Source organism: Poecilia reticulata, chromosome 12, assembly GCF_904066995.2.
Source record: "Poecilia reticulata chromosome 12, P_reticulata-male-v2, whole genome shotgun sequence".
In the NCBI taxonomy this organism is placed as follows: Eukaryota; Metazoa; Chordata; class Actinopteri; order Cyprinodontiformes; family Poeciliidae; genus Poecilia; species Poecilia reticulata.
The window spans coordinates 4,254,430-4,279,761 of NC_088841.1; the positions used below are offsets into that span (position 1 = coordinate 4,254,430).

Genomic DNA, 25,332 nt, shown 5'->3' on the forward strand with positions numbered 1-25,332 from the left:
ACGCTTTAAGTGTTTTCTTTTCCAGAGTGGGCTTTGTCGTCATCGCCTGCTTTATGAGTCCCATAGATGGCCGCGGGTTACTTGTTTTTCCTGCGACTTACTGCTCACCCATGAGTAAACCTATTCCCAGGTATAATAGTTTTCTAATGAAGCTCCCATCCCCAGACAGATAACATTTACAGTTGTTATAATGCTCCTTTGGGTCAACACCACTTCCCCACAGATAACGCCAGTCCGCAGATGCTCGCTCTACTTTGGAATTAGCATGTTTGTCCGTGAGCCCTTTGCATAAGTGCAAACATGATTCGCTGTTCAACTAAAGACACCTGGTGCACCACGTCTTTAATCACTCAGAGGTGGTTGTTGCTCATCACCGGTGGGTCAGAAGATGAATAGTTCCCGTTCAGAGGTCTGTTGTGCCTTTGAGTCACCCATCCTGGACCGGGTTCTGCCTCCAGTTCTGATTCTGGAGTTCATGTTTGGATTAATGGGGAATTTCTTGGCTCTGGGGATGTTCATCTTCTACATGGACACGTGGAAGCCCAACTCCGTGTACCTCACTCATCTAGCGGTTGCGGACTCCATCGTACTATTCTGCCTTCCCTTTAGAGCGGACTACTACCGGCGTGGGAAGAACTGGATCTACGGTGACATCCCGTGCCGCATCCTGCTCTTCCTGCTGGCCGCCAACCGTGCGGCGGGGATCTTCTTCCTCACGGCCGTGGCCGTTGACCGATACTTTAAGATCGTCCACCCGCGAAACCCAATAAACCGCCTGGGCTTGGGCTACGCTTTGTGGGTTTCCCTCGGCCTGTGGGGGTTGATTTTTCTGGCAACCGGGTATCTTTTGGCCAACGAGCACTTTTTCTACAACAGCAACCGCACACAGTGTGAGAGTTTCAACATCTGCATGGGCTTCACGCCTCTCTCCACCTGGCACAATGCCTTCTACGTCATCCAGTTTTTCCTGCCGACCGCCATCGTGGCGTTCTGCACCATCAGAATCACCTGGCAGCTGAGAAACAGGACTTTGGACAAACTGGGGAAGATCAAGCGCGCCGTTCAGTTCGTCGCGGCCGTGGCTCTCATCTTCATCACATGCTTCTTCCCCAGCACCATATCTCGCATCGCCGTGTGGGTCCTAAAGGTGTGGTATGACGAATGCGGACACTTCGAAAAGGCCAACCTGGCGTTCTACACGTCCGTGTGTTTCACCTACTTCAACAGCGTCCTCAACCCCGTCGTGTACTACTTCTCCAGTCCGGCGTTCAGCGGCTCCTTCAGAAAGGTGCTAAACAAACTGCTGGGAAGAAGCGACGACAAGGAGCCGACGCAGTCGTCCGACAACATTTCCACCGTTTATGGTGACGGCATCTAAAATCACTTGATGGGTGAAAACGTGTTTTACAAGTTTATAGCTGTAATAAACTAGAAAAGATTAACAAAGTAGCGCACTTCATATCCGACTTGTGGTCTTAAGCGGACCCCGCGCGAGCTTTCTTGCCTACGCGCGGTCCTGACCCCTCGTGCGGTTTTGAGCTTTTTTTCTTCTTGTGGTTTCAGGAACTAATAGGACAGCCGTGGAGCTGGGACTGCGGAAGTTTAAATAATCGATAAGCAGCGTTAATATCAAATGGAAATATGAAGCAGTTCATAGAGCGTTTTACAATAAGATCCGAAGTAACTGCTGGTTCCGTTTGGTGAAAGTAATTGACTCCATTCAGCATGAGTGGAGCTCAAGTGAGACGTGCTCGATAAATTACAACTGACCTCATTAGAAGTGTAACTTTTCTTTTGCGTGAATCATGGATAAATTAAGAATCAATTATCTCCAACCTCCGTAATTTAAAACTCAGTCACTATAGCTGAAAAATGAGAGCTTCATGTTGACAATTTTTTCTGCCTTGCTTTTAGGTTAAGTGCTTTATTAGTGTGTATGTGTGTGTATATCAATATGGCTCATTGCCCTGTGATACATCCCTTTTGAAAGTGGTATGAGGGAGTAAACTGACATTTGTGCTAAAAATGATTGTTTTTCTTTCATCTTGTAAGTTTTATAAGAAAACATTGAGATTCATTATGGCTGCTGGGTTAGGGTTAATAAAGTAATTGTTGACAAGTTGTTTTTTTTCACTTTCTCCCTCTTTTCAGTTCCAAAAATAAACGGCACTCATTTTTACACTGCTTTAAATTTTACCATTTATTTCACTAAGCCTACATTTCTTAATTTTTAAAGAAATGGATCCATAGTTTTATATTTTGAAGTGTGAATTGTTCCCCTGCCTGCTGTACCCAATCCTTATTTTAAATGTGAGAAGGAAATAAAGGTTTCACTTTTCCATCTTAATTTTTAATAGTGCTGAAATACAGAAGCTCAGAGAAGTAGTGAATCGTTGTATTCATTGTAATTATTATTTTCTATTATTATAGTTTTGTTGAAGAAGAAAGAGCAATATCCCTGGCGGATGAAGACCAATGTAACTGTCCTAATTGTAACTTTCCCTGCAGGGAATACTACCAACATGAACAAAATGTTCACAAAATAAATTTAATAAAATTGTGGAATCCTTAATTCAAGTAAAAAAAGAAAAGTAAGTTCTTAAATGAATCTGCCTATGTTAAAATGCCAGGATTTTGTGAAGTTAAAAAATGAGAATTTGATCCACCGTCAAATCTTTTTTCACATATGTGATATGCAGCTTCTTTATACTATATTTTGATTCCAGGAGGTGCAAAAGAGATGAAAATTAAAGTTGGGAATAGACTATCGGAAGTCAAGAACTGAGGCTGACAGAAAATCTGGAAGGTTTGGTCAAGAGAGCTGATAAATTTGGAAAACTATTGCCAAGATGAGATAAGGGATGCTGACAGGCACTGAAAGCTGAAGTACGATCAAAAAATACAAAAAAAGTTAAATTAAGAGTGTGTATGCCTATGAAACAGAGTTTTACCTCTTATTTATTTATTTATTTATTTATTTATTTATTTAACATGTTTTCTTTCAGGCAAACTTCACAGGATACACCAGCAAGTATTAATTCATTCAGTTGGGTTACGTCCCCTTCCCAATAACTACATGTTGTTCCCAAAGAACATGACTATAACTTCTTGTTTCCAAAACTTGCATTTTTTTAAATTAAAATTCCAAAGTATCAGTAAAACTCACTGTTATATGGGTTTTGTATAAAGTACACGATTGTTTGCAAAACACACACAAGTGGAGTGGACTAAAATTGAATAATAACGGGGGGTGACAGAAGTGAATCCTTTTTACTTTAACAAATTTATTCCAAAAATGTAGCTTCATGCTGCCTTCATTGGTCATTTATTTATTACCTGGAAAATGGTCTGAAACTGAGGTGTCCGAGCTTTTTATGTGTGTCCTCAAACTCAGCATCATCTCTCAGGGTGACGTCAGACTGTGACAGTCGGGGCTGGGCAGGGAAACGGGAGCCGCTGGAAAAACATGTAACGGTGCAAGGTACGCCGCACCTTCCCTCCTCAGCCCTAACAGAGACTCAATTCACAAAAAACAGACAAAGTAAGTCTGCAGAGCAACTTTTTCTGCCGTTGTCTGCTTGAATTTTCTGGAACATCCTATCAGTTGGCGGTTAGTTGTCTCACATTAACTAGTAGTCGGCGCTTCATTTGAAGCTAGCTACTAGCTTTGGCATTCCAGCAGGCTGGAATTCAGGCTTTAGCTACAGGACACAAAACATAACAACAACGCTACAGTTTGCGCCGTGGGTTAACTGACAAAAGACTTATTTAAACCGCTGTACGCTGGTAACGTTTCAGTGAATACGTGGAGAATTTATTGGAAGTGATGCAGCGCTTTGCATCAAAGTTATCCCGCTGGAGCTCTTTTAATAACAGAGCCCAACCCAGATGTGACCAACAGCAACACGGGCCAGCCTCGTAATTGTCCACTGGCTAACGCTTTATGCTCTCATTTGAGGGTATAAATGTGAAGATGGAAACAGAAGAGCGTGGGTGTGTGAGACCTTGAAGTCTCGTGCTGATGTTTGACAGCTGCAGGTATGCTTGTTGTTTTGGTTTGGCCGTACCGGCTGGCAGGGTGGGGAGACAGACCCGCCTTGGTGATGTTTCATCCAAAAATCAGATGTATCACTCAAAATAAGATTTTAATCCACAAAATGTGTCGCATAAATATAGCTAAAATTTATATAAGTCTATGAAAAAGCTAGCTAAGAGAAACATGAAAATACTGAGTGTTTGACGTGATGGGTGACTGAGAAACCCACATAAAAAGGACGTAGACTTCACGTCACAACGTGAGCTTTATGGTATTTAATTTTTACTGAGGTTTTACACAATAAACAAAGCAAAAAGTTGGGCGTAAATGAGGAATGGAATAGCAAGGGTACATTGTTTTTAAAAAATTGAAACAAAACAAAATAAAAATGTGTGGTATCCTTGCAGTTACAGTTACAAATCTGCTGACTCTGCTCTCTTAGAGAGTCTTAACACATGCATTTATCTGAAACATTTTATTGTAGCTCTTGCTGTATGTTTACAGTTGTTTTACTTTTGCAAGGTGAACGTCTGCATGCATTTTGCCACCTCTATGTAGACTTTCTTACCGCTTCTGCACTGTCCTGTATTAAGCTTCATCGAGCTTGCAAAAAAAAAACTTTGACTAGGTTTTCCTGCTGCTGCTGAAGAAAAGCACCCCAACTGCACAATGACGCTGCCACCACCATGTCTCATTATGTCTCATACATATGTATGTACTCTCAAATTCAAACATTTGCTACAAAATTGGACAGCTTTGTAATCCAAATGTAATCCAAACTATACCTTAAAGACAGGTGAATTCAAGAACTTTTGGTAGCTGAGAAGTTAAGCATTTCAGTCTGCTGGTGTCAACTGAATGGTGTTTCATTTCACTTTCTGATGACAAGGCTAAAGATAGGCAGAAGACACACATTGACACTGAAGTGAAAGTTGGTAACGCAGCAAATAATTAAAGGAAGAAATGCTCCTGCCTTCCAGACTTTTCTGTTGTTGCTTGCGGAAGATTTCTGACAAGTTATGAACAAATGTAAATGAAAACAATCAGTGACGCATTTCCCTGGGCATTAAAATACAATGACTACGATTCAGAAGTGTGCCAAGTAAAACATTTTCACACTTGAAAGATAAGCTTGCTACAGTGGTGTACAAACTAAAACTCCCATTTGTCCTTGATTATGTCTTTGGCTTTTATATTTTGCAATTTCTCCATATTTAAAGGCTTTAGAGCACTTGTATGTGAAAAGGTGTCAAATTTTCCTTGAACTTAAATGTAATCCATGCTGAATCCATTTGTGTGTGAAACAGAGTGTGTGTTGTTCCAGCCAGCGTGAGTCATCCTTGTGGTAAGGCTTCTGTTCACCACCTACTGTATGCAAAAAAAAAAAAAAACAACAAGCTGAACACCGAGCACGAGCCCTGTAGGACCTCACATTTATTACCCTGGTTATTGCAAATAGACTTTTTCATACAGAATTTATTGGTTGTGTAGCAGCTGGCATCGAAACACTGGCATGATTTATTGCTCTGTGATGAGAGGATAGTGAAAGAGGTTTTATTATTATCTGTTAGCAATGGATACAAATAGATTAAATAAAACCTTTTGATGTCGAACAGCCGAAAGCGTATCTGGTTTACCGCATTTAAAGTAACGCATCGCTGTCAGAAATGGTTTTTAATGAGTTCAGTAAAATGTTAATTCGGAAAATGTGAACATTTACCTGCGGAAGTCATCTTCATGCAATAAGGTTGTTTCAAAACGAGATAAAGATATTTGCTCAGTGTTCATCGGGCAGAGTACTGTACATATTTTAGGGCTCATACGATTAATCAAATTAATTATGATTAATCAAACACTAAATTTGTTGATTATTTAGTGACTGATTCATTGTTGACTGGAGTGCATAGACTCTAAAAAAAGGCAATTTACTGAAATATAAACAGTAATTAAGTCAAAACTGTACAAAAAAGATGTACATTTTTGCATTCACAATGTAGAAACTTCTTTTTCTGTAAATATGTTCTGCCCAGAACTTGTCAAGTGGCATAGTTTTAGTTTCATCTGGTTCAAATTCTGTAAAAAAAAAAAAAAAAATACTAAATAAAAATTCTATTACACACATTTACGTATGCAATTATTAATCAAAAAAATAATCAGCTATGTGATTGCATTTCAGGCAACAGAATTTTAGTTTTCTAATTCAAAAATGTATTTGATTTGCTTATTTGCAACATTTAATTTATTTCTAATATTGTGTAAAAAGGCTTAAGTAGTTAATTGGCAGAAAGTGCCATTTTTAATACGATTAATCGTAAAAAAATATTCGATTACTAAAATAATCGTCAGTTTCATCCTTAAAGTATTTTAGCTAAATGACCAAATTCATATTAACCTTAATTCATAACGTGCACATTAAAAACTTACACTTCAAATATCATTAAAGTGATGCTATTATTACTTTTGCTGCCGCTATTATTATTTTTAGTGGGTTGCATTAAAAGCTTTTATTCACTTTTTGGGTTGATTTTCATGCTCGGGTTTGTGTGTTTTCCCAGCTTTCTACAGTCACATTGAGACACAGGGTGATCAGGGTGGTGGGGGAAGGCCGTATCCCCCCATCCTAATCTAGTCCCCCAACCATGGACAAACAGGGACCCATCACTACACCAGGCAAATCAAGTGGGCTAAAGCCTCCCAGTAAAATAGCCCGTCCATCCGCAGTACTATCTAGGACGTCCCTGTCATCTGGTAAGAGCTTTTCAGAATATCAGTGATGCTGATCAAATAACGCTCAAATAATTCTCCAACCATAAAGGCTCAGAAGTATGTTACCACAAAACCAAGTTTAGAAGACATTTAGAGAGAAATGACTTTTTGTCCTGCTGTTACAGTCTTGTTGTGCTGTGTGGTTTTTTTCCATATTTAATTGGAATAATTTTCACCTGAAAATGATATTTTAATACTTGGCGAGTGCCTACAAGCAGTTAGATGCTTCTTGGTCAAATGAGTCAAAAATCCATCAGTTTCACTGCTACATGTAGACATCAGGCATCTGGTGCTGGGTGAATCTTCATCAGTGCAGACAAAGTGTTTGCGTGATGTTGCATGAGATCTTACTATTGGGTCGTTGCTGCCAGAGTGTGATTGGGTATCAACCAAAAAACCCACATTTTGAAGCTTTAGTTGTTATGCAACAAGTTTATTCAACGTGCTTTAAAAGAGGAAAACATCCGTTTTAATTATAACCTTCTTACATTTTTTCCTTCCAGGTGCTCCAAAGCCAGTTCCTCCTGAAAAGTCCTTGTCAGTTGTGACCTCCCCAACACAAGATGTGCACACAGACTTTAAGATCGGCGACAGGGTCTGGGTGAACGGCAGCAAGTCCGGCTACGTTCAGTTTGTCGGAAGCACCCAGTTTGCTCCCGGACAGTGGGCGGGCATCGTCCTGGACGAGCCCATCGGGAAGAACGACGGGTCGGTAGCGGGCGTGCGCTACTTCCAGTGTGAGGATGGACGGGGCATTTTCACACGATCGTCCAAGCTATCCAGGACGCCGCTGCCAACGAAGGAGGCCAATGGAGGGCAGGCCAGCCTGGTACAAGCAGCCCACACAACAAGCAAGGCTGCACCAGCTGTCGCTGCCCCAAGTGGTAACAGACTGAATGTTTTTTTTGCCATATTTTGTCAAGCTACAATTACAACAAGCTTCTTTGAAAATGTATTTTACAGCTTTGCCCTTAATTAGATTTTTAATTTAACTTTGAATAAACTTTGACATAAACCATTCCATTTTAGTTACAGCTGTATGTCTAGAGTTTCTGGAAATGTAGAGCCAAAGGTAGCTAATAAGATCCCATCTCTGGTATTTTTCTTTGTCCTACCGCTGAAAAATATTTCCTCTCCTTCAGCTCCAGTCACCGGTGTAAAGGCCAGTTCTGTCCTGAACCGTACAGTAAATTCCACCGAGTCTGTGTCCAACCTGTCTGACCCCGACTCCCTGAAGAAGACCAGACAGGAGCTCAGGCTGGGAGACCGCGTTTTGGTAAGAAAGATACTGAACTGACCTGACCACAAACAGCATGGATGTTCCTCTATTGCTTAAGCTAACCTGACACAAAGATGTGTGTTTTTGTGTAATTTCATTCTAAAAGTAACTTCGGTTATTACAACTTCCATGCGCAGGTCGGTGGAACAAAGGCAGGGGTGGTGCGGTTTCTAGGAGAAACAGACTTTGCGAAGGGAGAGTGGTGTGGCGTGGAGCTGGACGAACCTCTGGGCAAGAATGACGGAGCTGTAGCTGGAACTAGGTGAGGAGCGCTGATGCATAGAAACTCTGTCTGCTTATGACTGTGTGTTTGATGAGTCATTCAGGGAGTAGGTATGAAAAGTCCATTTGATTTTATATGTATTTTATTTTAAGTTTTCAAAGTTTAGAACATACAGATAAACAGACGGGGCCCAGATGCACAGGTCGTCCATTTGATTTTAGAAAATGAAAAAATATTTCTTTTAGCACTGTCATATGTTCTAAAATATTTTTCTTGCAAATTAGTACAATTAGGAAAAAAATTATTGTGCAAATATGTGCATTGATTTTAGTATTTAGATATTTTTAGTAATCTTCAACCCCAGTAGTCGGAATTTTCTTACATTTTCAGTGCTGCATTAAATATAATTATATTTAAAGTAGGACTGGGACTTTAAAGCAGTTATTTAAATGAAATTAATGCATTTTTTTAATTCACGCATTTCTGGTACACCTGTTAGTCTGACGCACAAGTGACACATGCGAACAACAATGGATGACTAAGCAGCTTCTCTTGGCCCACTCAGAGTGAATTTTTGATTAAAAACGACCTGATTGGACATTGGAAAAGACTGCTATCATGTTCAAGTTGTGCTATTCAAGCCTGAAATCGCATCTCAGTGCTAAACATTTTACAGCAGCACAGACGTCCCCAAAGCTAATGTCAGCAGCCACATTTCTAAAGAAGGATTTTTTCAAAGTTCTAGTAAATGTCTGTTAACATGCATTTAATTGCAATTAATTTAAAGACTTCACACACGTCTTTATCAGCCAACAAAATGCATCTATCTGCTTCTATCTACCCACAAAGAAAACATAAAAGAAAATCAAGCGACGCTCAACAAATTCGTCCAGCGTAGCCAAACTGACGACAAGGCGCTACTTGTTTTCCTCCCAGGTATTTTCAGTGCTTGCCCAGGTACGGCCTGTTTGCTCCGGTCCACAAAGTGACACGGATTGGCTTCCCCTGCACCACGCCCACCAAGGCGAAGAACTCCCTCAGGAGTTCCACTTTCAAGAGGAGTCCGAGCGCGTCCTCCGTCAGCTCCCTCAGCTCGGCAACCTCCTCCATCAGCGGCAAACCCAGCCGGGCGGGACTGGTAATATTCACGCAGATATTAAAGCAAAATTACAAACCTATGCTGCAAAAACACAAAATCTTACTGAGTATTTTGGTCTAGATTCCAGTGCAAATGTCTAAGTTTATTTACGAAGTAAGTTTACTAACTTACAAGTAACTTTTCAGCAAGAAATAAGAGCTTGTTTTAAATCAATAATTTCCTAATATTGATGAAAAAGTTCTAGTTCCATTGGCAGATTATTTCATTCATAACAAGACATTTTTCCCATGTTATAAGTTAAATAATATGCCTGGTACTTTTTCATCAATATTAAGGAGTTATTGACTTAAAACAAGCTCCTATATTCATCTGAAAAGTTTCTTGTAAGTTAGTTGTTTTGTCTTATTTCAAGCTTAAGATATTTTCATTATAAACTAGACCAGAGGTTCCCAAACTGTGGAGCGCGCCCCCTAGGGGAGGTGTCGTGCCATTGGGGGGAAGGGTGCGGGGGTAGATGAATGGAAAAAATAAACAACGATGAACAAAACCACTGGGTGGGCACAGGAGAAAAAGTTTGGGAACCACTGAACTAGACTAAAAATACTTTGTAAGATTTTTATGTTTTTGCTGTGTAAAGTAGAACATCATGTCCACCATGTGTCGTAGCTGAATATTAAATGGAACGCAGTTTAAATGTCTGGTATTTAAAAAAATAAATAAATAATAAAAGGTGTAAAGACGTTATCTGTCTAACTAAAACATTAACAGATAACAGTTTCTTGTTAGAGTTTGCAAAAATATGCACAGAGAAATGGTTTTAATTGTGCTTGCGCAACAGTTATTTCCCTTTATGACTTTAAATTGTAATATTTACTAAAAAAAACCCAAAACAAAAAAATAAAAACTTTATTCAGTTCACTTCACAAATGTTTACCAACTCACAAAGTGAAGCGCCTTTGGGTTGTCTTCCAGCTGACAGAAACATCTGTGCGGTATGCTCGGAAGATTTCGAGCACCACGGCGCTGCAGGAGGCGCTGAAGGAGAAGCAGCAGCACATTGAACAGCTGCTGGCAGAGAGGGACCTGGAGAGGTGCGAGGTCGCCAAGGCAACCAGCCGTGCCGGAGAGGTGGTGCAGGAGCTGACTGTACTGAGGAAAGGGCGGGATCAGGTGAGCTCTCTGCACTTGATCAAAAGAATTTTCAGAAAACCTGAAAAATAAACGCATGACTTAAACAAATGGATTCAACGCTTTTCTTGCCTGTTTACTATGCTTGGTATTACAGGCTTGAATTGGGGAGTTATAAAAGCAGACAGCATCCATTATGTTTATTTCCTGACGTCTTATTTGCAATGAGTGAGCACGGAGCAAAGATGGCTTTCCCCCCCTTTTTAGCACTTTTACTAAAGAATAAATATTAAAGAAAATTAATATTTTCTTTAAAATAAAGAAAATACCTTTTCTTTATTTTAAAGAAAAATTCTGGGGAAATTTTCCCTAGAAAAAAAATTCTGAGCACTCTTACTAAAGAACAAATATTAAAGAATATTAATTGTAGATTTTATTACAAAAACATATTTAGCCCAATATATATACTGAAATTGTTTACCTGGCAGTAAAAATAAGGATGTCTTAATCCAATTTAATTTAATATCTCAAGTAATAAACAGTTCTTTGTACAAGTTTTCTAGTGCCTTCATTTTTTTAATATTGAAAACCTCTAACTTCATTGGATTGTACTGGGACTTTATGTGACAGACAAGGAAAAGTAAGCCCAAAAGTTTTGTGAAATGTTCATATGTAATCATTCCTCTTTATCCCTAAATAGATAAAGAGGGATACCAGACTAATTGTTATGATAACTCCAAATTATTGGTTACTTTAAGGCAAACTACAATAAATATTTTATCTGTCAAAATTCTTAAGTGAAACTCTTTGTTTTAAAATAAAAATGTCTTTAGTATCTAATTCTTTGGCTCAAAATAAACCACAAATACTCACCATCTTATAGCAGCTTTAAATATACAATCTCATGTTCTTCACTCTTGACTAAGCCATGTTTGTGTTGTGCATTTTAGAATCCAGTCATGGTTGCCTTTAAAGTTACTATCTGTTATCTCACTCCAACTGTAGATACCGACCAGTGCGGTGTCTCTGAAAACTGACTCGCTTGAATTTGACGATCATTTCCTTAGTTTTCTTCATGTTATTCAGCACCAGGTTGTTGCCTCTGCACCTGATTCGTGTTTGACTTCCTCGCAACAAACTCATTTTAAATCACAGTGAATGAATCCCACTACTGTGGCATCTGATTCATGTAAGAATCAGATTTTTTTTACCTTTTTTGGATTTAAAGTCATATTTTAACCAGGTGAACAGCAATGGGCTGAGTACATGACCTTGAGGAATCCCAGTTGTCCTCGAGGAGAGCTGGCTTTTGTTTCCCACATTGTGTGCTGTCTGTGGTCTCTCTGTGTGCTCTGTTCAATATCTGGCATTCTTCCAGCATATTGTGTATTTTACAGTACGCACTGGAGATGGAGGACAAGCTGGATCAGTTGCGTTCTATGGTGGAGGCCGCTGATCGAGACAAGGTGGAGCTACTCAACCAACTAGAGGAGGAGAAGAGGTGGGTCCTTCCTTCTTCGTCACTTTATTATAGAAGTACAATGTTAAATCCACAGAGGGAGCAACAACAAGTATTCAGTTTGCCAAATGCTTCAAAGCAAATGTTTGAAGCGTTTGGTTATCTCAGTGTTTGTTATTGTTGATTAAAATGTTTGAACTCTTTAGCTTGATAACTGTGCTGCAGTTAATCAGTGATTGGATTTAGAGTTCAGTCACATTTTAATTTATGTAATAAATACAACTTAATGAGAAATGTCATCCCTGGAATTTTTACTGTACAAAAAAAACCTAAATAAAATTCAGTCCACAGTTAGTATAACTCAGTCACAATTCATTGTCTATTCTGATGTAATTTGAGTTTGAGGAGAACATTGGCACAAAAGAAAAGCATTTTGTAAATTTAACAAGCAAAAAAATAACGAGAATGTCAGTCACTCCTTAAAACACATTTTAGATAAGAATTATTTTTCAGTTTAAGGTTGTTAAACTAATAATTCAGATTGCCTGATGTTTTTTTGTGTGTTTTTTTTACAATATTGTAATTTGTAACAGGAAAGTGGAGGACCTGCAGTTTCGTGTAGAGGAGGCATGCATCACCAAAGGAGACCTCGAGGTATACGATATGCTTCTTCACATGGCAGAGTGGGACAATATGTCAGAGTTTTCAAGAAGCCTGTGTCATTTAGCTCTGCTTTAAACAGTATTTTAACGGATCTCCACCTGACGTTTCACTTTCCTTAAAAAAAAAAAAAGTAAGACTGAAGTTTTTCTCTTTTTCCTACACTTTGAATCCTACTCTTTCCGTTCTCACCATCCTTTTTATTTATTCATCCTGGAGTTGGGTTACTCCTCTTCTCAGATGTCTCTTCCATCTTTCACTGATGTTGTCGTCCTTCTGCCATCTGTTCATCCTCATGCCTATTCATAGAAGTTTTTACCTTCACCACTCCTGTTTGCCTTCATCCTGAGCTGTGCTTGTGCTGTTTGCATTCTTTTTGTTTTAACACTAGAGATAAATTAGTACCTAACTGAGTTGGGTTCCTTTGCTGAATGCAAGAGAAAATGAATAAAACTGAGCAGATATGTGACTCTAATCAAGAACATAAAACCCAAACCCTGTAAGACAATCTTCTTTTTCACTTTCTGCTCTTTGTTCTGAAAACGTACTTTTCTCTGTGTCGCACAAAGCTGGCATGTCAGCGCTGCATTGGTGTTTGTTCTCTTTCTCTTCCTGCTCTCTCTTACTAACAGACGCAGACCAGGCTGGAGCATGCCCACATAAAGGAGCTTGAGCAGAGCCTGCTCTTTGAAAAGACCAAAGCTGAAAAACTCCAGAGGGATTTAGAGGACACTAGGGTAATGCTGGCACCCGCAGTCCCACACCAGGGCTGAGTCACGGCCCTTTCCCCACCGGGTTTATTAATGATACACGGCGTATGCTAGGAGAGCTGCAGTGTCGAGGCCCTGTGGATATTGTCCACCGCTGTGGCAGAGAAACATTAACAACTCATCTGCATGTAGCTTCTCTCTATAACCCAGGTTTATCTGAACAATATGCATGTGTGCATGAGTCTAAACTGATATTGTTTGGAGATGACCTGCGCAAGATCAGCCATGAAATACGGCTGGTGGCATTTTCTTCTTGCCAGCAAATCCCACATAAGAACTTAAGTCCTCCACAAATGATTAATTATCTCCATTTTCTGTTAAATAATTGTCTGCGTTTGAACCAAATTCAAATGAAAGCTCCAGAGTGAATACGGAGAGATGCACCGGTGAGAATTTTGTCTGATTTCCGATCTCCAGCTTTTGGAAAAACTTTGATCTGCTGATAATAATTTTGGTGGATTCTGAATTCCTTTTAGGGACTATAATAAAAGAAGATAAAATAGGAATCAGAATCACTTTATTGCCATTTCCAGTAAACAAGGTCACAGGCCAGGAAATTGCTTTGATGTAACAATGCAAAAATAAATAAATAATAAAATCATATGTGAACATAAAAAAGAAAAAAAAAATAGAAAAAAAGAATATTTTTCTAACCTGCAATTCAGAACCTTTAAAGAGGCAGTGTTATGTAAAATTGACTTTTTTGAGCGTTATATGTTATTCCCTCATCAAAGACATATCTGGAGTTTTGCTCTAATTCTTTCATGCATGTTTGAGAAATCCTTTAATCTCCTGTGGCAACCATTCAGCTGTACAAAACACCTGGGTGGACACAGCTCCTCCTCAGAGCTGCAGTTTCCAAACTTTCCCACTAAACTCCTTCAGACTAGCCAGTGGGAATTAGCTAATGCCTGATGGAAGTTTGTAAATGTCCGGCTACTGGTCAGATCAAGTTTTTCCAATGACGTTGTGATGGTCACTGTAGATCTCCAAAATAATTATGTGGGACTTGGTGGCTTTAAGACAAATGCAGATGACATCTTTTATGCTTTGAAACCTTTGACCTTTTACTACTTACTGATTGGTTCTCTAGCAAGGTGGTATTTCATTCTGAAAAACAAGTAACTCAGATTTGTTTTTGTCAAGTTTTTTTTGGTACTGTTCATCTTGTATATATTTAAAACTTTAGAAATTTCTATATTAAATTAAAATCAGAATAGCTCAATTTTTTTCACCAATCTCATGCCGTACTGTCACCATATAGTGACAGTTTAAACCAATGTGCAAAAATATATTTTTCAATGAAGGTATGATCCCATTTTCTGTTTTTTTTACACAGGAACGTTTTTAATCGCCTCCTTCTTGGTTTAATAAGGACTGTTCCTATACACCGAAATCTTTTATTTTATAGATGTTATAGAATAAAAAAAAACGCAACAGCAAAACCCAAAAAGACTCGAGCATTTAGACATATTTAGACAAGAGGCAGTAGTGCTTTTAATCTGTGCGACCTCCACGCAGGTTGCGACGGTGTCTGAGCGCTCCAGGATCATGGAGCTGGAGAGGGAGGTGGCAGACTTCAAGCTCAGACTGCGGGCGTCCCAGCAGAAGGAGGACGCCGTGTCTCTGTCGCCGCATCAGGTTGGCAGTCTCAACACCCAGGTTAAATGCCAGGAGAAGCAGATCAGTGAGCTAAGCGTCGACCTGGAGCACAAACAGAAGGAACTTCAGTTTGCACTGCAAGACAGGACGTCTTTACAGCAGCAGCTGTCCAGTCTGGTAAGAAGAGGAAGAGGGAGAAGTAGTGAAGAACCTCTGAAGATGTTGATGATTGTTGAAAACTGGTGTGATTATTTTCATGAAAAGGAGAATTTACAGCAGCCTCTCACAGATGTAACTCAGTCGTGTCCATGTTGACGTGCAAATTAGAATTTTTTAAGCTTTACATCATGTTATGATGTCATTTCCTCATCGAAAACATACCTGGAGTGCTGCCTTGTTTCTTTCATGCATGTTTGAGAAATCCTTTAATCTCCCATGGCAACCATTCAGATGTGCAAAAAGCCTGGGTGGGCCTAGCCCTGCCTCCAAGGTTCTGCCTCACAGAGCGCCCCTCTTCTGTGACTCCTCCACTCAGCTCCTTCAGACTAGCCAGCAGCAATTAGCACACACCTGGTGGGAATGCACATCAGCTAAGCTCATTATAGGAGCTACTTCTCAGTACAACGCTGGTAAAAACGTTGTTAAAGGGTTAATAGAGGAACGATGTTGTGATGACTTCCTGAAGGTAGAGTTTCAGAAAGAGCAGGAGTTTTTAAAGAGACAGAGGCCCAATTTCAAGGTGTTACATTACAAAGTAAAATTCATTTCAAGTTGTATTTGATATATACAGAATTATTGTAACAACTGAAGGTAACATAGTTACTTGACTGTGCTATAAAATGGAACTTTGTGCCTGGAAAACACAGAACACTGCCCCTTTAAATCTTCTTGATGTTACTGAATCCTCTTGAGTTTTGCTTACCCCAAAATCTGGATTACATTGGGGAGATGGGAGTGCTCAACAATGCTGTGGTCTCCATTTCTCAGTAATCCTTTTGTCTTACTGGACTCTCCGTGTGGATGGTTCTCTGGATTCCCTCGACAGCTGCTGCTGAACAGTTTCCATACCAAGCAATTATGAGGCGTGCTCCCCACTGAGCCGTGGAAGAAAAACACAAACAGTTTGCAAAGTTAAAAAAAAAAAAAAGAAAAAGTTTGGTGTCTGCTCTGAGTCTCTTTAATGTTAGCCTGGACTTCTCGATGCTTCCTAAAAATATGCAGCCCTCTTTTGTAGTCATCTGCACACCTTCCAGTCAGCTTTAACATTTTGTTTGACATTTTAATCTATTAGAAGCCAGAACATGTTGAACATATGGTTAAAGTAAATAAGAACTGATCTACAAACATAGTACAACTCTAGTTTTTCTGCTTTGATTAGCTAGCAAGCAAACGTTAATGAACTGCCTTTTCGTTTTGTGCCGAAAAACTGAGTCTTTGTCCACACCTACATTTATTACCATAAGGTGATTTGCTTGAGGGCATTGTGAAAGTAGCCTCATTAACAGAGGTATTTTATCCACAATCTTGCTTGTTTTCGTCATTATTTCCCCTCAGTTAGCTCAAGGTACAGGAATGCTGCTGTGTAAGTGATTAGCATGTAATCACTGCTGATGGTTCTGCGTTTCAGAGATGCAAGCTGGAGGTTGCTGAGGAGGAGAACAGGGTCATAGCAAAGACCATGAAAGGTAAAGATACTACTTGTATTGTTTGCTGGTTGTAGTATGTGATTAATAGTTGATTTTCTTCTTTGTCTCATTTGACTGACGGCGGGTTTTGTTCCTTGATAGAGCTGGAGAATACTGTGGAGCAGTCAAAGAAGGACTTCCAAACCCAGCGCAGAGAGATGGAACTGAAGTCCCAGCTGACAAAGGTAGCACCGCACAAGGACTTGGTGGGAAAATTAAATGGATTACTTTTCCTCAACATCCTGGATTTAAAAGCAACAAAAAATTTAAGTGATTTTTTTTCTGGGATTGATTTGTTTGCTGTTAATTTATGAGCCACTTTAAGAAAAAATATCCTTTTTGGTTCTGGTGTTTCATTACCAGACACTACATGACTTGAATGGCATGTTCTCATATCCATGTCTGATTCTATGCTTTGTGCTCAGAATTATATTATTTATTTGACATATTTAGAATTACTAATTGCCCTTTTTAAACCACTTCAAAAAAGGTTTGATCCAGTTTATTTTCACAAGTTTGACCAAGATAGTCAACATATTGTTTTTGTCAGTTTCTGTTTCTTTACTGGTGCAGAGTTATCAAATATATTTGTAATTCAGTACATTTATGTCTGTTAAAAAAAAAGAGAGAGAAACATTTTAAGTCAATTCAGCACTGATTTGCTGTATCGGATCGGTATTGATCAATACTAAATCTCAGATATCTGCATTGGTATCGGAAGTGAAAAAATGAATTGGGTCATTCCTAGTTTTCATGCCTTTCCTGATTTGAAAAATGGGCCTTTGCTGGTTTTCACACCACAATTAAAGTTTCCTATAGACTCTGGTCAGTTTAAGAGTTTGAGTATAAACCTGAGAAATGCTCCAGTTACGTTTGGTTTATAGGAATTGTTAGTTTGCAGATGTTTATTTCTTCATTTCAATCTGAATAAATATATGTTTTAATTTAAAGTTAGATTTGTTAATTGTGAGATCATGTCAATGCAATAAAAGCTACATTTATACTAGGGGTGATAACAAATGTGGTTTGTGCTGTTGCTGAAAGTTACATTTTATTCGCTGAACCTTTGCAGATCCAAATGCACAAGAAGTAAAAATCCAAAGTGCACAAAAAAAAACTTCATAAAGGCAGTTTCACCCAACATGTTAGAAAAACAACTTAACTAGGAAAAATAATAGTTTATGTAAATTGGCAGAACTAAATTCATTTGGATGTTCTAGTAGCCTTTAACTATATTACGTTCATACAAATTTCTAGTTAGGCGTGCTACAATGTTAAAGCTAACAGTAACCCTAGGCTGTTATGATGTTATTAAAACATTACTAACACACACATGCACACATTGCTCTCATTTCTGTTCCTGTTTGCAAAGGCAGTCTGTTTCTGGTTTTATGTAAAGGCACTGTGGGAAAATGATGTTTTAGAATCGGCTCTGAATTCAGTTCAGTTTGCGTCACGTCACAGTCAGAGCCAAAATGTGACAGAAGGAACCTAATCATCCAATCACTTGACATCTTTTTATGCTGATTTCAGGTCAAAAGGTCAGATGAAAGCAATTGGTGTAAAGGTCCTAAAAGCAAAACTTGTTCCGTATTCCACGACATCTAAAAACCAGAATGAAGAGGAGAGAATTTGCGTTTGCCTCGAACGCAAATTCGAGGCAAACGAATTTGTGAGGCAAAATTCGAGGCAAACGAATCTGCACAGAGAAGATCTGTGCAGATCTGTGCACAGAGACTCAGATCAGCTGTAGCGAGCATTTCCATCACCATAAACTCTAAACTATCAGAGCACTCCTGTTTGGCTCATTTACTATTTATATCTTGACTTTTATCATGGCTTTCTGCAGATGGCAGACATTCTTGCTGCAGGTGCAGAGAGAGAGAGAGAGAGAGACGATAAACAAAAGCAATTCAAGCTGAAAGTGGAGGCACTGAGCTGCCGTTGCCATGCAGACGTGAAGTTTCTGCTTTTACGGTTTCTACATAGAAAATGTTGCATTAAAGAGCGAGGCGTTCTTGTTCCCTAAAGCCGGAGCTTTTATGCTCCGGCTCTCGCTTTATGAAACTCATTCCAATTGGATGATGAAGTGAAATAACGTCTGCTCTGTCCCTTAATCGGAACAAGGCTTTCAGTTTTGTAGCTTGTTGTATAAAACTTATATTTTTTTCCTGAAGCAAAATCCCTGTTCAACTCTTGATCCAATCTGCAGAAAACTTCTCTTTGGATTGTTATAAAAAAATACAGTCTGGGAAAAAAATGTTTTGAAATCACATCAATCACTTTTAAAGGAAGATTTTATCCTCCTGTATGTTTCACAGTATTTATAGTGCCTTACGTTTTTCCACATCGCGCTACAACCACACATTGCATTATGTTTTGTTGGGATTTGTATGGTTTGGATCAACATAAAATAATTATAATTAGGAAATAGAAGGAAAATTATACATGCTTCTAATGTGGAAATACTTTAAAATATATATACTAATGCTGTCTGTTGAATTTACATGAGATTGAGAAATTTTGCAAAGAACAATGGGGAGAACTTTCAGTCTCTAGATGTGTAGTTCTGTGGGTACAGAAAAAAAGTGGTTCTTTGAAGTTCTGGAAACAAATTCAAGCCACGTATCATTATTCTTCTCCTTCACAATTTTGCACTATTTGTTGGCTGTTTATTGCACAAAGTCCAAATAGAATACATTGAACATTGTAGTTGTAGTCGGGTGTGGATTCTTTACAGTTTCCTCATTATGTGTTGCAGGCAACGGAGAAGCTGGACAGAATGAACGTGTCTTTAGTGCAGATGACTATAGAGAAGAAAGCTCTGGAGTCGCAGGTAAGGAGAGGCTGATGGAGAAATGCTGCAGGCCGGGCTTTATTGGGTTTATTCCTCCTCATTTCCATTCACATCCATGTGCTACTCAGTGATGGTGCGTCACTCTGACTGACAGGAGAAAACAATCCCTGTTCTTCATCAAGAACAACTTTTCAATATCTGACTTTTGCAGGAGATAGGTAAATACTTTTTAAAAAATAAAGCATGGAGTAAGTCATTGTTGGCTAACTTCCTACTATTATCATCTAAAAATTACACTTACGCTACCATTAGCACTTTAGCTAATTTTGGTTGCGTTCTTAATGCTTTTTCATGCTGAATAAAGCATGTTACTGTTGGTCACCATGCTAATGATAACCTTTATGCTAAATTTAGCATTTTATCAAAACAGGATTTTAGCTCAACTTTTTTTGTGATTAATGCTTTTTGCATGTTGAGTAGAATATGTTACAATTGGACACCGTGCTAATGAAAGCCTTTATGATAACTTTAACTAAAGCAAAGTTGGCTGTAAGTGTTGGGCTTTGAATTTTTGCATGGCTTTAAAGCAGCTCAGCCAATCACAGCTCACTTTAAATCATCATTTTTTCCCTGCTGAGCTTTTTTCTTTCATTGCAACTCTGCAACATTTTCAAGTGAGACCTTTTCCGCTTGTCTGCCTGTGTTTCACATAGTGTGTTTCACATAGTGTGTTTCACATAGTGTGTTCCACGGCGCTGTGAAAGGTTTTGCACATGTACGTGCATGAGCTAGGCATCTGCAGCCTGCAGGGTTTCTGTTGTACATTCACGCTGACTGGATCGCTACACAAGCTGCTCTTGTTGGGGGAAAATCGGCCGCTGCCTTCGCATTTAATTAACCATGAATGAAACCCTGCAGCCTCCACTGACTCCCTCTGCTATCTCTGACTTTATATTTTTGTCATCCTCTTTCATCATCATCATTTTTTTTTTAACCGAGTGCTGCTGCTCAGTCTGTCTGCAGCTCTCTGGCGCCCTCTTGCTTTCTTACTGGGCATTCATATTCACTCTTTACTAAGCCAATCATAAAAACTCGCTTTATATGTTTAATTTCTAGACTATTTGAAATAAGTTTTCCCACTGACCAAATATATTGATGTGCAGAATATCTTTTAATATTTGACCCTAATAACCAAACATGAGAGTTGGAGTTGTTCTTTATGATGTTAATATTACACATTTTAGTGATGATTTAGATTTTAAGTCAAGTTTAGTTGTGTAGCTCATTTCAGCAGCAAGGCAGTTCAAAGTGCTTTACACCATAAAAACATAATAGAATAGCTAATTATGAAACGAGCAAAAGTTTACATTTTGTCAAATGCCACCATCAAAATCATCACAATGTTGATAATTTCATGTGTATCCACATATTATTAATTAAAGGCAGCTCCAAACATGGATCTTATCCCTGATTTAAAGGAAATCTGTGTGTTTTTGCAGTTTTCTGGAGTTTTCTTCCAGATTTGTGGCGCATAGAAGCTGAATGCTGCTTCTCTGTGTTTGGTTTTGGTTCTGGATGCAGAGCAGAACCAGAACAAAAAGACTTGAGTGGTCTGCAAGGTTGATGCAACAGATCTGTTGCATCTGAACATTTTCACATGGGGGTGTACTCACTTTCGTTGCCAGAAGCTTATAAAGTAATGTTTTATAAGTTAATGGTATGTGACAGAAAATCCATTGTGGCTGATTAAATTAATTCTGTGGTCCAAAATTCGCCACAGCAAACTGAAAGACGGTTTGGTAGTTAATGGTAGTTGTTGCCATCCGGGCTGGGAGAATCACTTATTATTTAGAGTTGTTTTTTTTTTCTCTAAATGACTGTATGCAGTGAACCAAAGAATAAAGCTGCCATTTTAGAGATTTTGCGTGATATTTCAATTTATTTAACAATCTGAAACATTTAAATGAGACAAATCAAAAATTGGTAAACAACGTAGACAGATCTACAAATCTGTCAAGGTTGTAGATCAAGAAATGAAATAAGAAAATAGGGCAAGACTGTTTTTTTTTCCATCCATACAGGAATCAGAAAGTGTTTTGATTATGCTGCAGGGGAGAGCAGAAACTTTGAAGTTATGGAGGGAAACTAAAAACGCATATTGTCAAGCAATTATTCAGCAGGGATGCTTCTACATCTGCCTCTTCGCTCTGCTCTGCCCTGATGAGGCTGTGATGTAATCCTGCACATGTCACTGTGAGCGGCGCTATGTGTGTGTGCGTGTGTGTGTGGGCTGTGGTGCTGGGCAGAACACTGCTGTAGTTAATGGCAGCTGACTTGAGGTTGACCTGTCATGTTGGACTGAGAAGGATCCATCTGATGAATAACGTTTCCCCTAAACTGATAAGCTGGTTTATTTTTGAAGGAAGTGTCAGATTAGCTGTGTTTTTAGTTCATATCAGGCTCCAGGTTTCTACTGTTCTACTGGATTTCCTGTTAAATAAGCTGTGATGTGTTTGGGATCCTGTAGGAAAGCTCAATTGGTTCAGAGTTTCAACCAGTTAGCTGTAGATCTGAGGTGAAGTGGAAGAAAGTGGAGGTAGTCTTGAATTTTTTTTTTTCACCCGTTAAGTTTACTGGACCAGCAGAAGTTGCAACAAAACCAGTCCCACAGCGTGATGCCACCACCACCTTTTATGCAATTTTCTTATGCAAGGGTGTCCAAACTTTTTTGGGACATGGGCAAAAATGATCAGGTCAAAAGTTTTGGCAGACCAAAAACATACTGCTTATTTGAAAAAATAATGACTAATATCACAAAACGTGATATTATTATAAATGATAAATTTGACTTGCTCAAAAGTAAACGAAGCGTGCAATATTTTAACTAATTAATTACATTGGTTAGATTTTTTATGTTGGAAAGAGACATTGTAAATCATTGTAGATCCAAAAGAAAGAGTTAGGAAAATTAAAACAAAGGTTTCCACTTTCTTTGTGCTCGACTTGTTTTTTTTTGGGTTTTTTTGGAAGAATGGAAGAATGTTTATTTTCTACTTTTAGCAATAACAAAGAGCTTCAGGTCACTCTTTCTTTTGCTATATTTAGCCAAGTTCAATCCCTTAGTTAAAAATAAAGTTGAGTGCACCAAAGTCTACAAGATATTGGATCTCATTTACCCTGAAATTATTATGACAACATTTTCACTTTTCCCTAAAACTCCATTTGTATCAACCAGCTGTGCTGAACTAAATCTGTGCAGCGCAGGTGAATTCCAGTTTGAGGCCGGACAACGTCAGTCCAGGACCTGCTAATGAGCTGCTCATGTTGAAACAGTTATAAAACAAGAGCAGGCTAACACGAAGCTTCTGTGATGTCCTTACCGAAGCATCAACACCAAACCCATGTTTACCCACTGCTCTGGGTTGTGGCCTGAGCTCAAACTACGCATTTGTTATATTTTTTCTGGAAGACAAAAAGATTGAAAAAATGCTGAAAAGTCATGAATCAAAATCACCTTTATTGAAAACAGAGGCGTACACAGAAAATGCAGACATTAGGTGCTGCGATGCAAAGCTTTCTGAAAAAGTGTGTGTACATACAATAAGAGCATCTAAAAGTGAGCTGCCAGGAGGCGGAGAAGTAGGAGGAGCTTCTGCAGGCTTACATTATGTAAGTGATCTGCTTGGACAGAGAGAGGCAGAGCAGGCAACACGCTCTCTCCGATTCCCTCCTGCAGCCGCGCATGGCGGGGAGACGAGAACCGATGCTTTGTTGATGCTCAGCTTCTGTTTGCCGGCGCGTGAAACGGGCAGAACAAGAGTGGAGGCGACCCGGCGATAAAAAACAAGCCGCTGCTTAGTAGGCTGACTTGGCTGGGAAAAAAAAAAATTAAAAATTAAAAATCCAGCAGTCCGGGTATGGACATTGCTGCTCTGCATCAGGGCTTCTCCAGCAACATCTACTCAAATCATTACCAGGTAGGACAAGTTGTTGTTGCCTCAAACTCCTCATTTTCAAACACAAACTCTGTTTGCTTTTACTGCATACTTGTCCCTAAGTTTGCATGTAGTCGTTTATGTTCAGGAGCTCGGTGTGTTGAGCAGATGTCAGGTTGAATGTGCAGATAAACACTGAAGCAATGAGCAGCGTGAAACTCCCCCTGCACAGTTGATGTCACACTTAATGATGTGATGAAGTACAACGTACAGTAGAGGTCTGGTGTGTTTTTGTTTTGTTTGGGGTTTTTTGTACAATTTGAAGCATTGATTTTTAAAGCTTTTAATTAATTATTGATGCCCTTGTAGCGCTGTGGATGATGCTGCGCCGCACGTTTCTCGTCAGGAGTGACTCCTAATGTGTTTGGAGCCTCAGTTGAGTAGCAGAATGTTTTCCTTTAGAAAGAAAAGAGGATATTGCTGGTGCATTTATTTTTATTTCCGCGCTGCTTCAACTCACTTTTACTGGCGAGCAAACACAGAAATACTTCAAGATTAAAATAAAATAAAACATAAAGTCATTACAAATGTGTCAGAAAATGTGAATGAAAACCGTTTTCACCCTCGTTTATACTTTGTAAAAATCACCTTTCGCTGAAGTTACAGCTGCAACTAACCACTTTTCATTGTAAAATGTCTAAAGCTCAGTCAGAGTGTCTGAAGAGCATCAGAATATCAGTTTTGAAGTCATTATGGGTTTATTTATAGTGCACATTTCAACAACATTAGGACTTGATAATTGGGGTGATGTTCTCTATTTTCCTGGTTTTAGTCAGAGCATCAGCAGCAGCGTTCTGGATCAGCTGCAGCTGGAGGATTGATATCTTTTCCTTTTTTTAGGCCGACCTGTGAAGACACTGTTACAGTAATCAGTGTGACTAAAGATAAACACATGGATGACTTCCTCTTGCTGGGACACTAGTCTTTTAATATCAGAGATGTTCTTCAGGTGATAGAAGGTCGTATTTGTAACCGTCTTTATGTGGCTCTGATGGTTCAGGTTAGAGTTCATCACTACATCCAGATTTCTCCCAGATTCTTTTGTAACCTTCTTTGTATATTGTGTTTAAAAGTTTAATTTGATCACACAGGCTGTTTATCTTAACACAGTTAGTTAGTTTCAATTCGATTAATATTTATTATTCCTAATGACTCAATGACTTATTGATCTGTATAGCTGAAATCAGGGTGGCTTGTATTTTATTAGTTAAACATTTAAATTGGGGGATTTTTTTGTCACTTCAAAACATAACATTTTGATATATTTTAGTTTACCTTGTTCCTGCTGTTGAATGTCAAATCCCATTCAAGACATTATTGATGACAGAAATAAATGATAAAATAGTCAACTGAAACACATCTTTAGCTCATTTGTGTTGTTTTTTTTTTCTCCAAAGCGATGTGCTGATAAAGTTTGAAAACTTATCTTGAAAATTGTTAAAGTGTGTGAATAAAGTGTGCCAGCACTGGATAAATGTGCTTGCTTCGCACTAACTTGCTGCTCTTTTCTCTCTAAGCAGGCGAGTCGGTCAATTACTTCCACAGCGGTATTAACAGTGGTAGAAACTTTCTTTGCCCCATAAGTGTAACGGTTGCATCATGCACCTCCCCACCATAGAACGCAATCTAAGTCAGCAGGGATGATGGCACTGAGGTTAACAAATTCTCTCTCCCTCTGCTTTGGTCTCCTCTTTAGCGCGACACTTTGAAACAGCAGAACTCCAAATACCAGGAGGAGCTGAGCCTGTCGAAGGAGCGCAGCGGCGCCGAGAGCCTCCGGATCGGCATCCTCTGCAAGGAAATGTGAGTTCCCAGCATAGCTGATGTTTTTTC

At 39.0% G+C, this 25,332-nt stretch overlaps 2 protein-coding genes across 5 annotated transcripts in view; both read left to right on the plus strand.

Moving 5' to 3' along the window:
- Window positions 1-64: 64 nt before the first annotated feature.
- On the plus strand, window positions 65-2,390 carry LOC103473245 (hydroxycarboxylic acid receptor 3-like). The gene has a single exon (XM_081613340.1). The coding sequence runs from the start codon at window positions 389-391 to the stop codon at window positions 1,376-1,378; it is 990 nt and encodes a 329-aa protein (XP_081469466.1). The 5' UTR covers window positions 65-388; the 3' UTR covers window positions 1,379-2,390.
- Window positions 2,391-3,389: 999 nt separating this feature from the next.
- clip1b (CAP-GLY domain containing linker protein 1b) overlaps window positions 3,390-25,332 on the plus strand; it is a 34,055-nt gene continuing 12,112 nt past the window's right edge. Inside the window, exons 1-15 of one of the 4 annotated variants that reach the window (XM_008423330.3) lie at window positions 3,390-3,481; window positions 6,592-6,784; window positions 7,306-7,686; window positions 7,945-8,078; window positions 8,219-8,343; window positions 9,241-9,442; window positions 10,376-10,573; window positions 11,929-12,032; window positions 12,584-12,644; window positions 13,283-13,387; window positions 14,942-15,199; window positions 16,650-16,707; window positions 16,810-16,892; window positions 19,469-19,543; window positions 25,196-25,302. In XM_008423330.3, the coding sequence (XP_008421552.2) occupies window positions 6,676-6,784; window positions 7,306-7,686; window positions 7,945-8,078; window positions 8,219-8,343; window positions 9,241-9,442; window positions 10,376-10,573; window positions 11,929-12,032; window positions 12,584-12,644; window positions 13,283-13,387; window positions 14,942-15,199; window positions 16,650-16,707; window positions 16,810-16,892; window positions 19,469-19,543; window positions 25,196-25,302 (2,000 nt within the window). In that variant the 5' untranslated portion in view covers window positions 3,390-3,481; window positions 6,592-6,675. Of the gene's footprint in view, window positions 3,542-3,577; window positions 4,039-6,591; window positions 6,785-7,305; window positions 7,687-7,944; window positions 8,079-8,218; window positions 8,344-9,240; window positions 9,443-10,375; window positions 10,574-11,928; window positions 12,033-12,583; window positions 12,645-13,282; window positions 13,388-14,941; window positions 15,200-16,649; window positions 16,708-16,809; window positions 16,893-19,468; window positions 19,544-25,195; window positions 25,303-25,332 lie in introns of those variants that run through there. The other 3 variants (XM_008423328.3, XM_008423329.3, XM_081613985.1) reach the window with 3 other exon arrangements.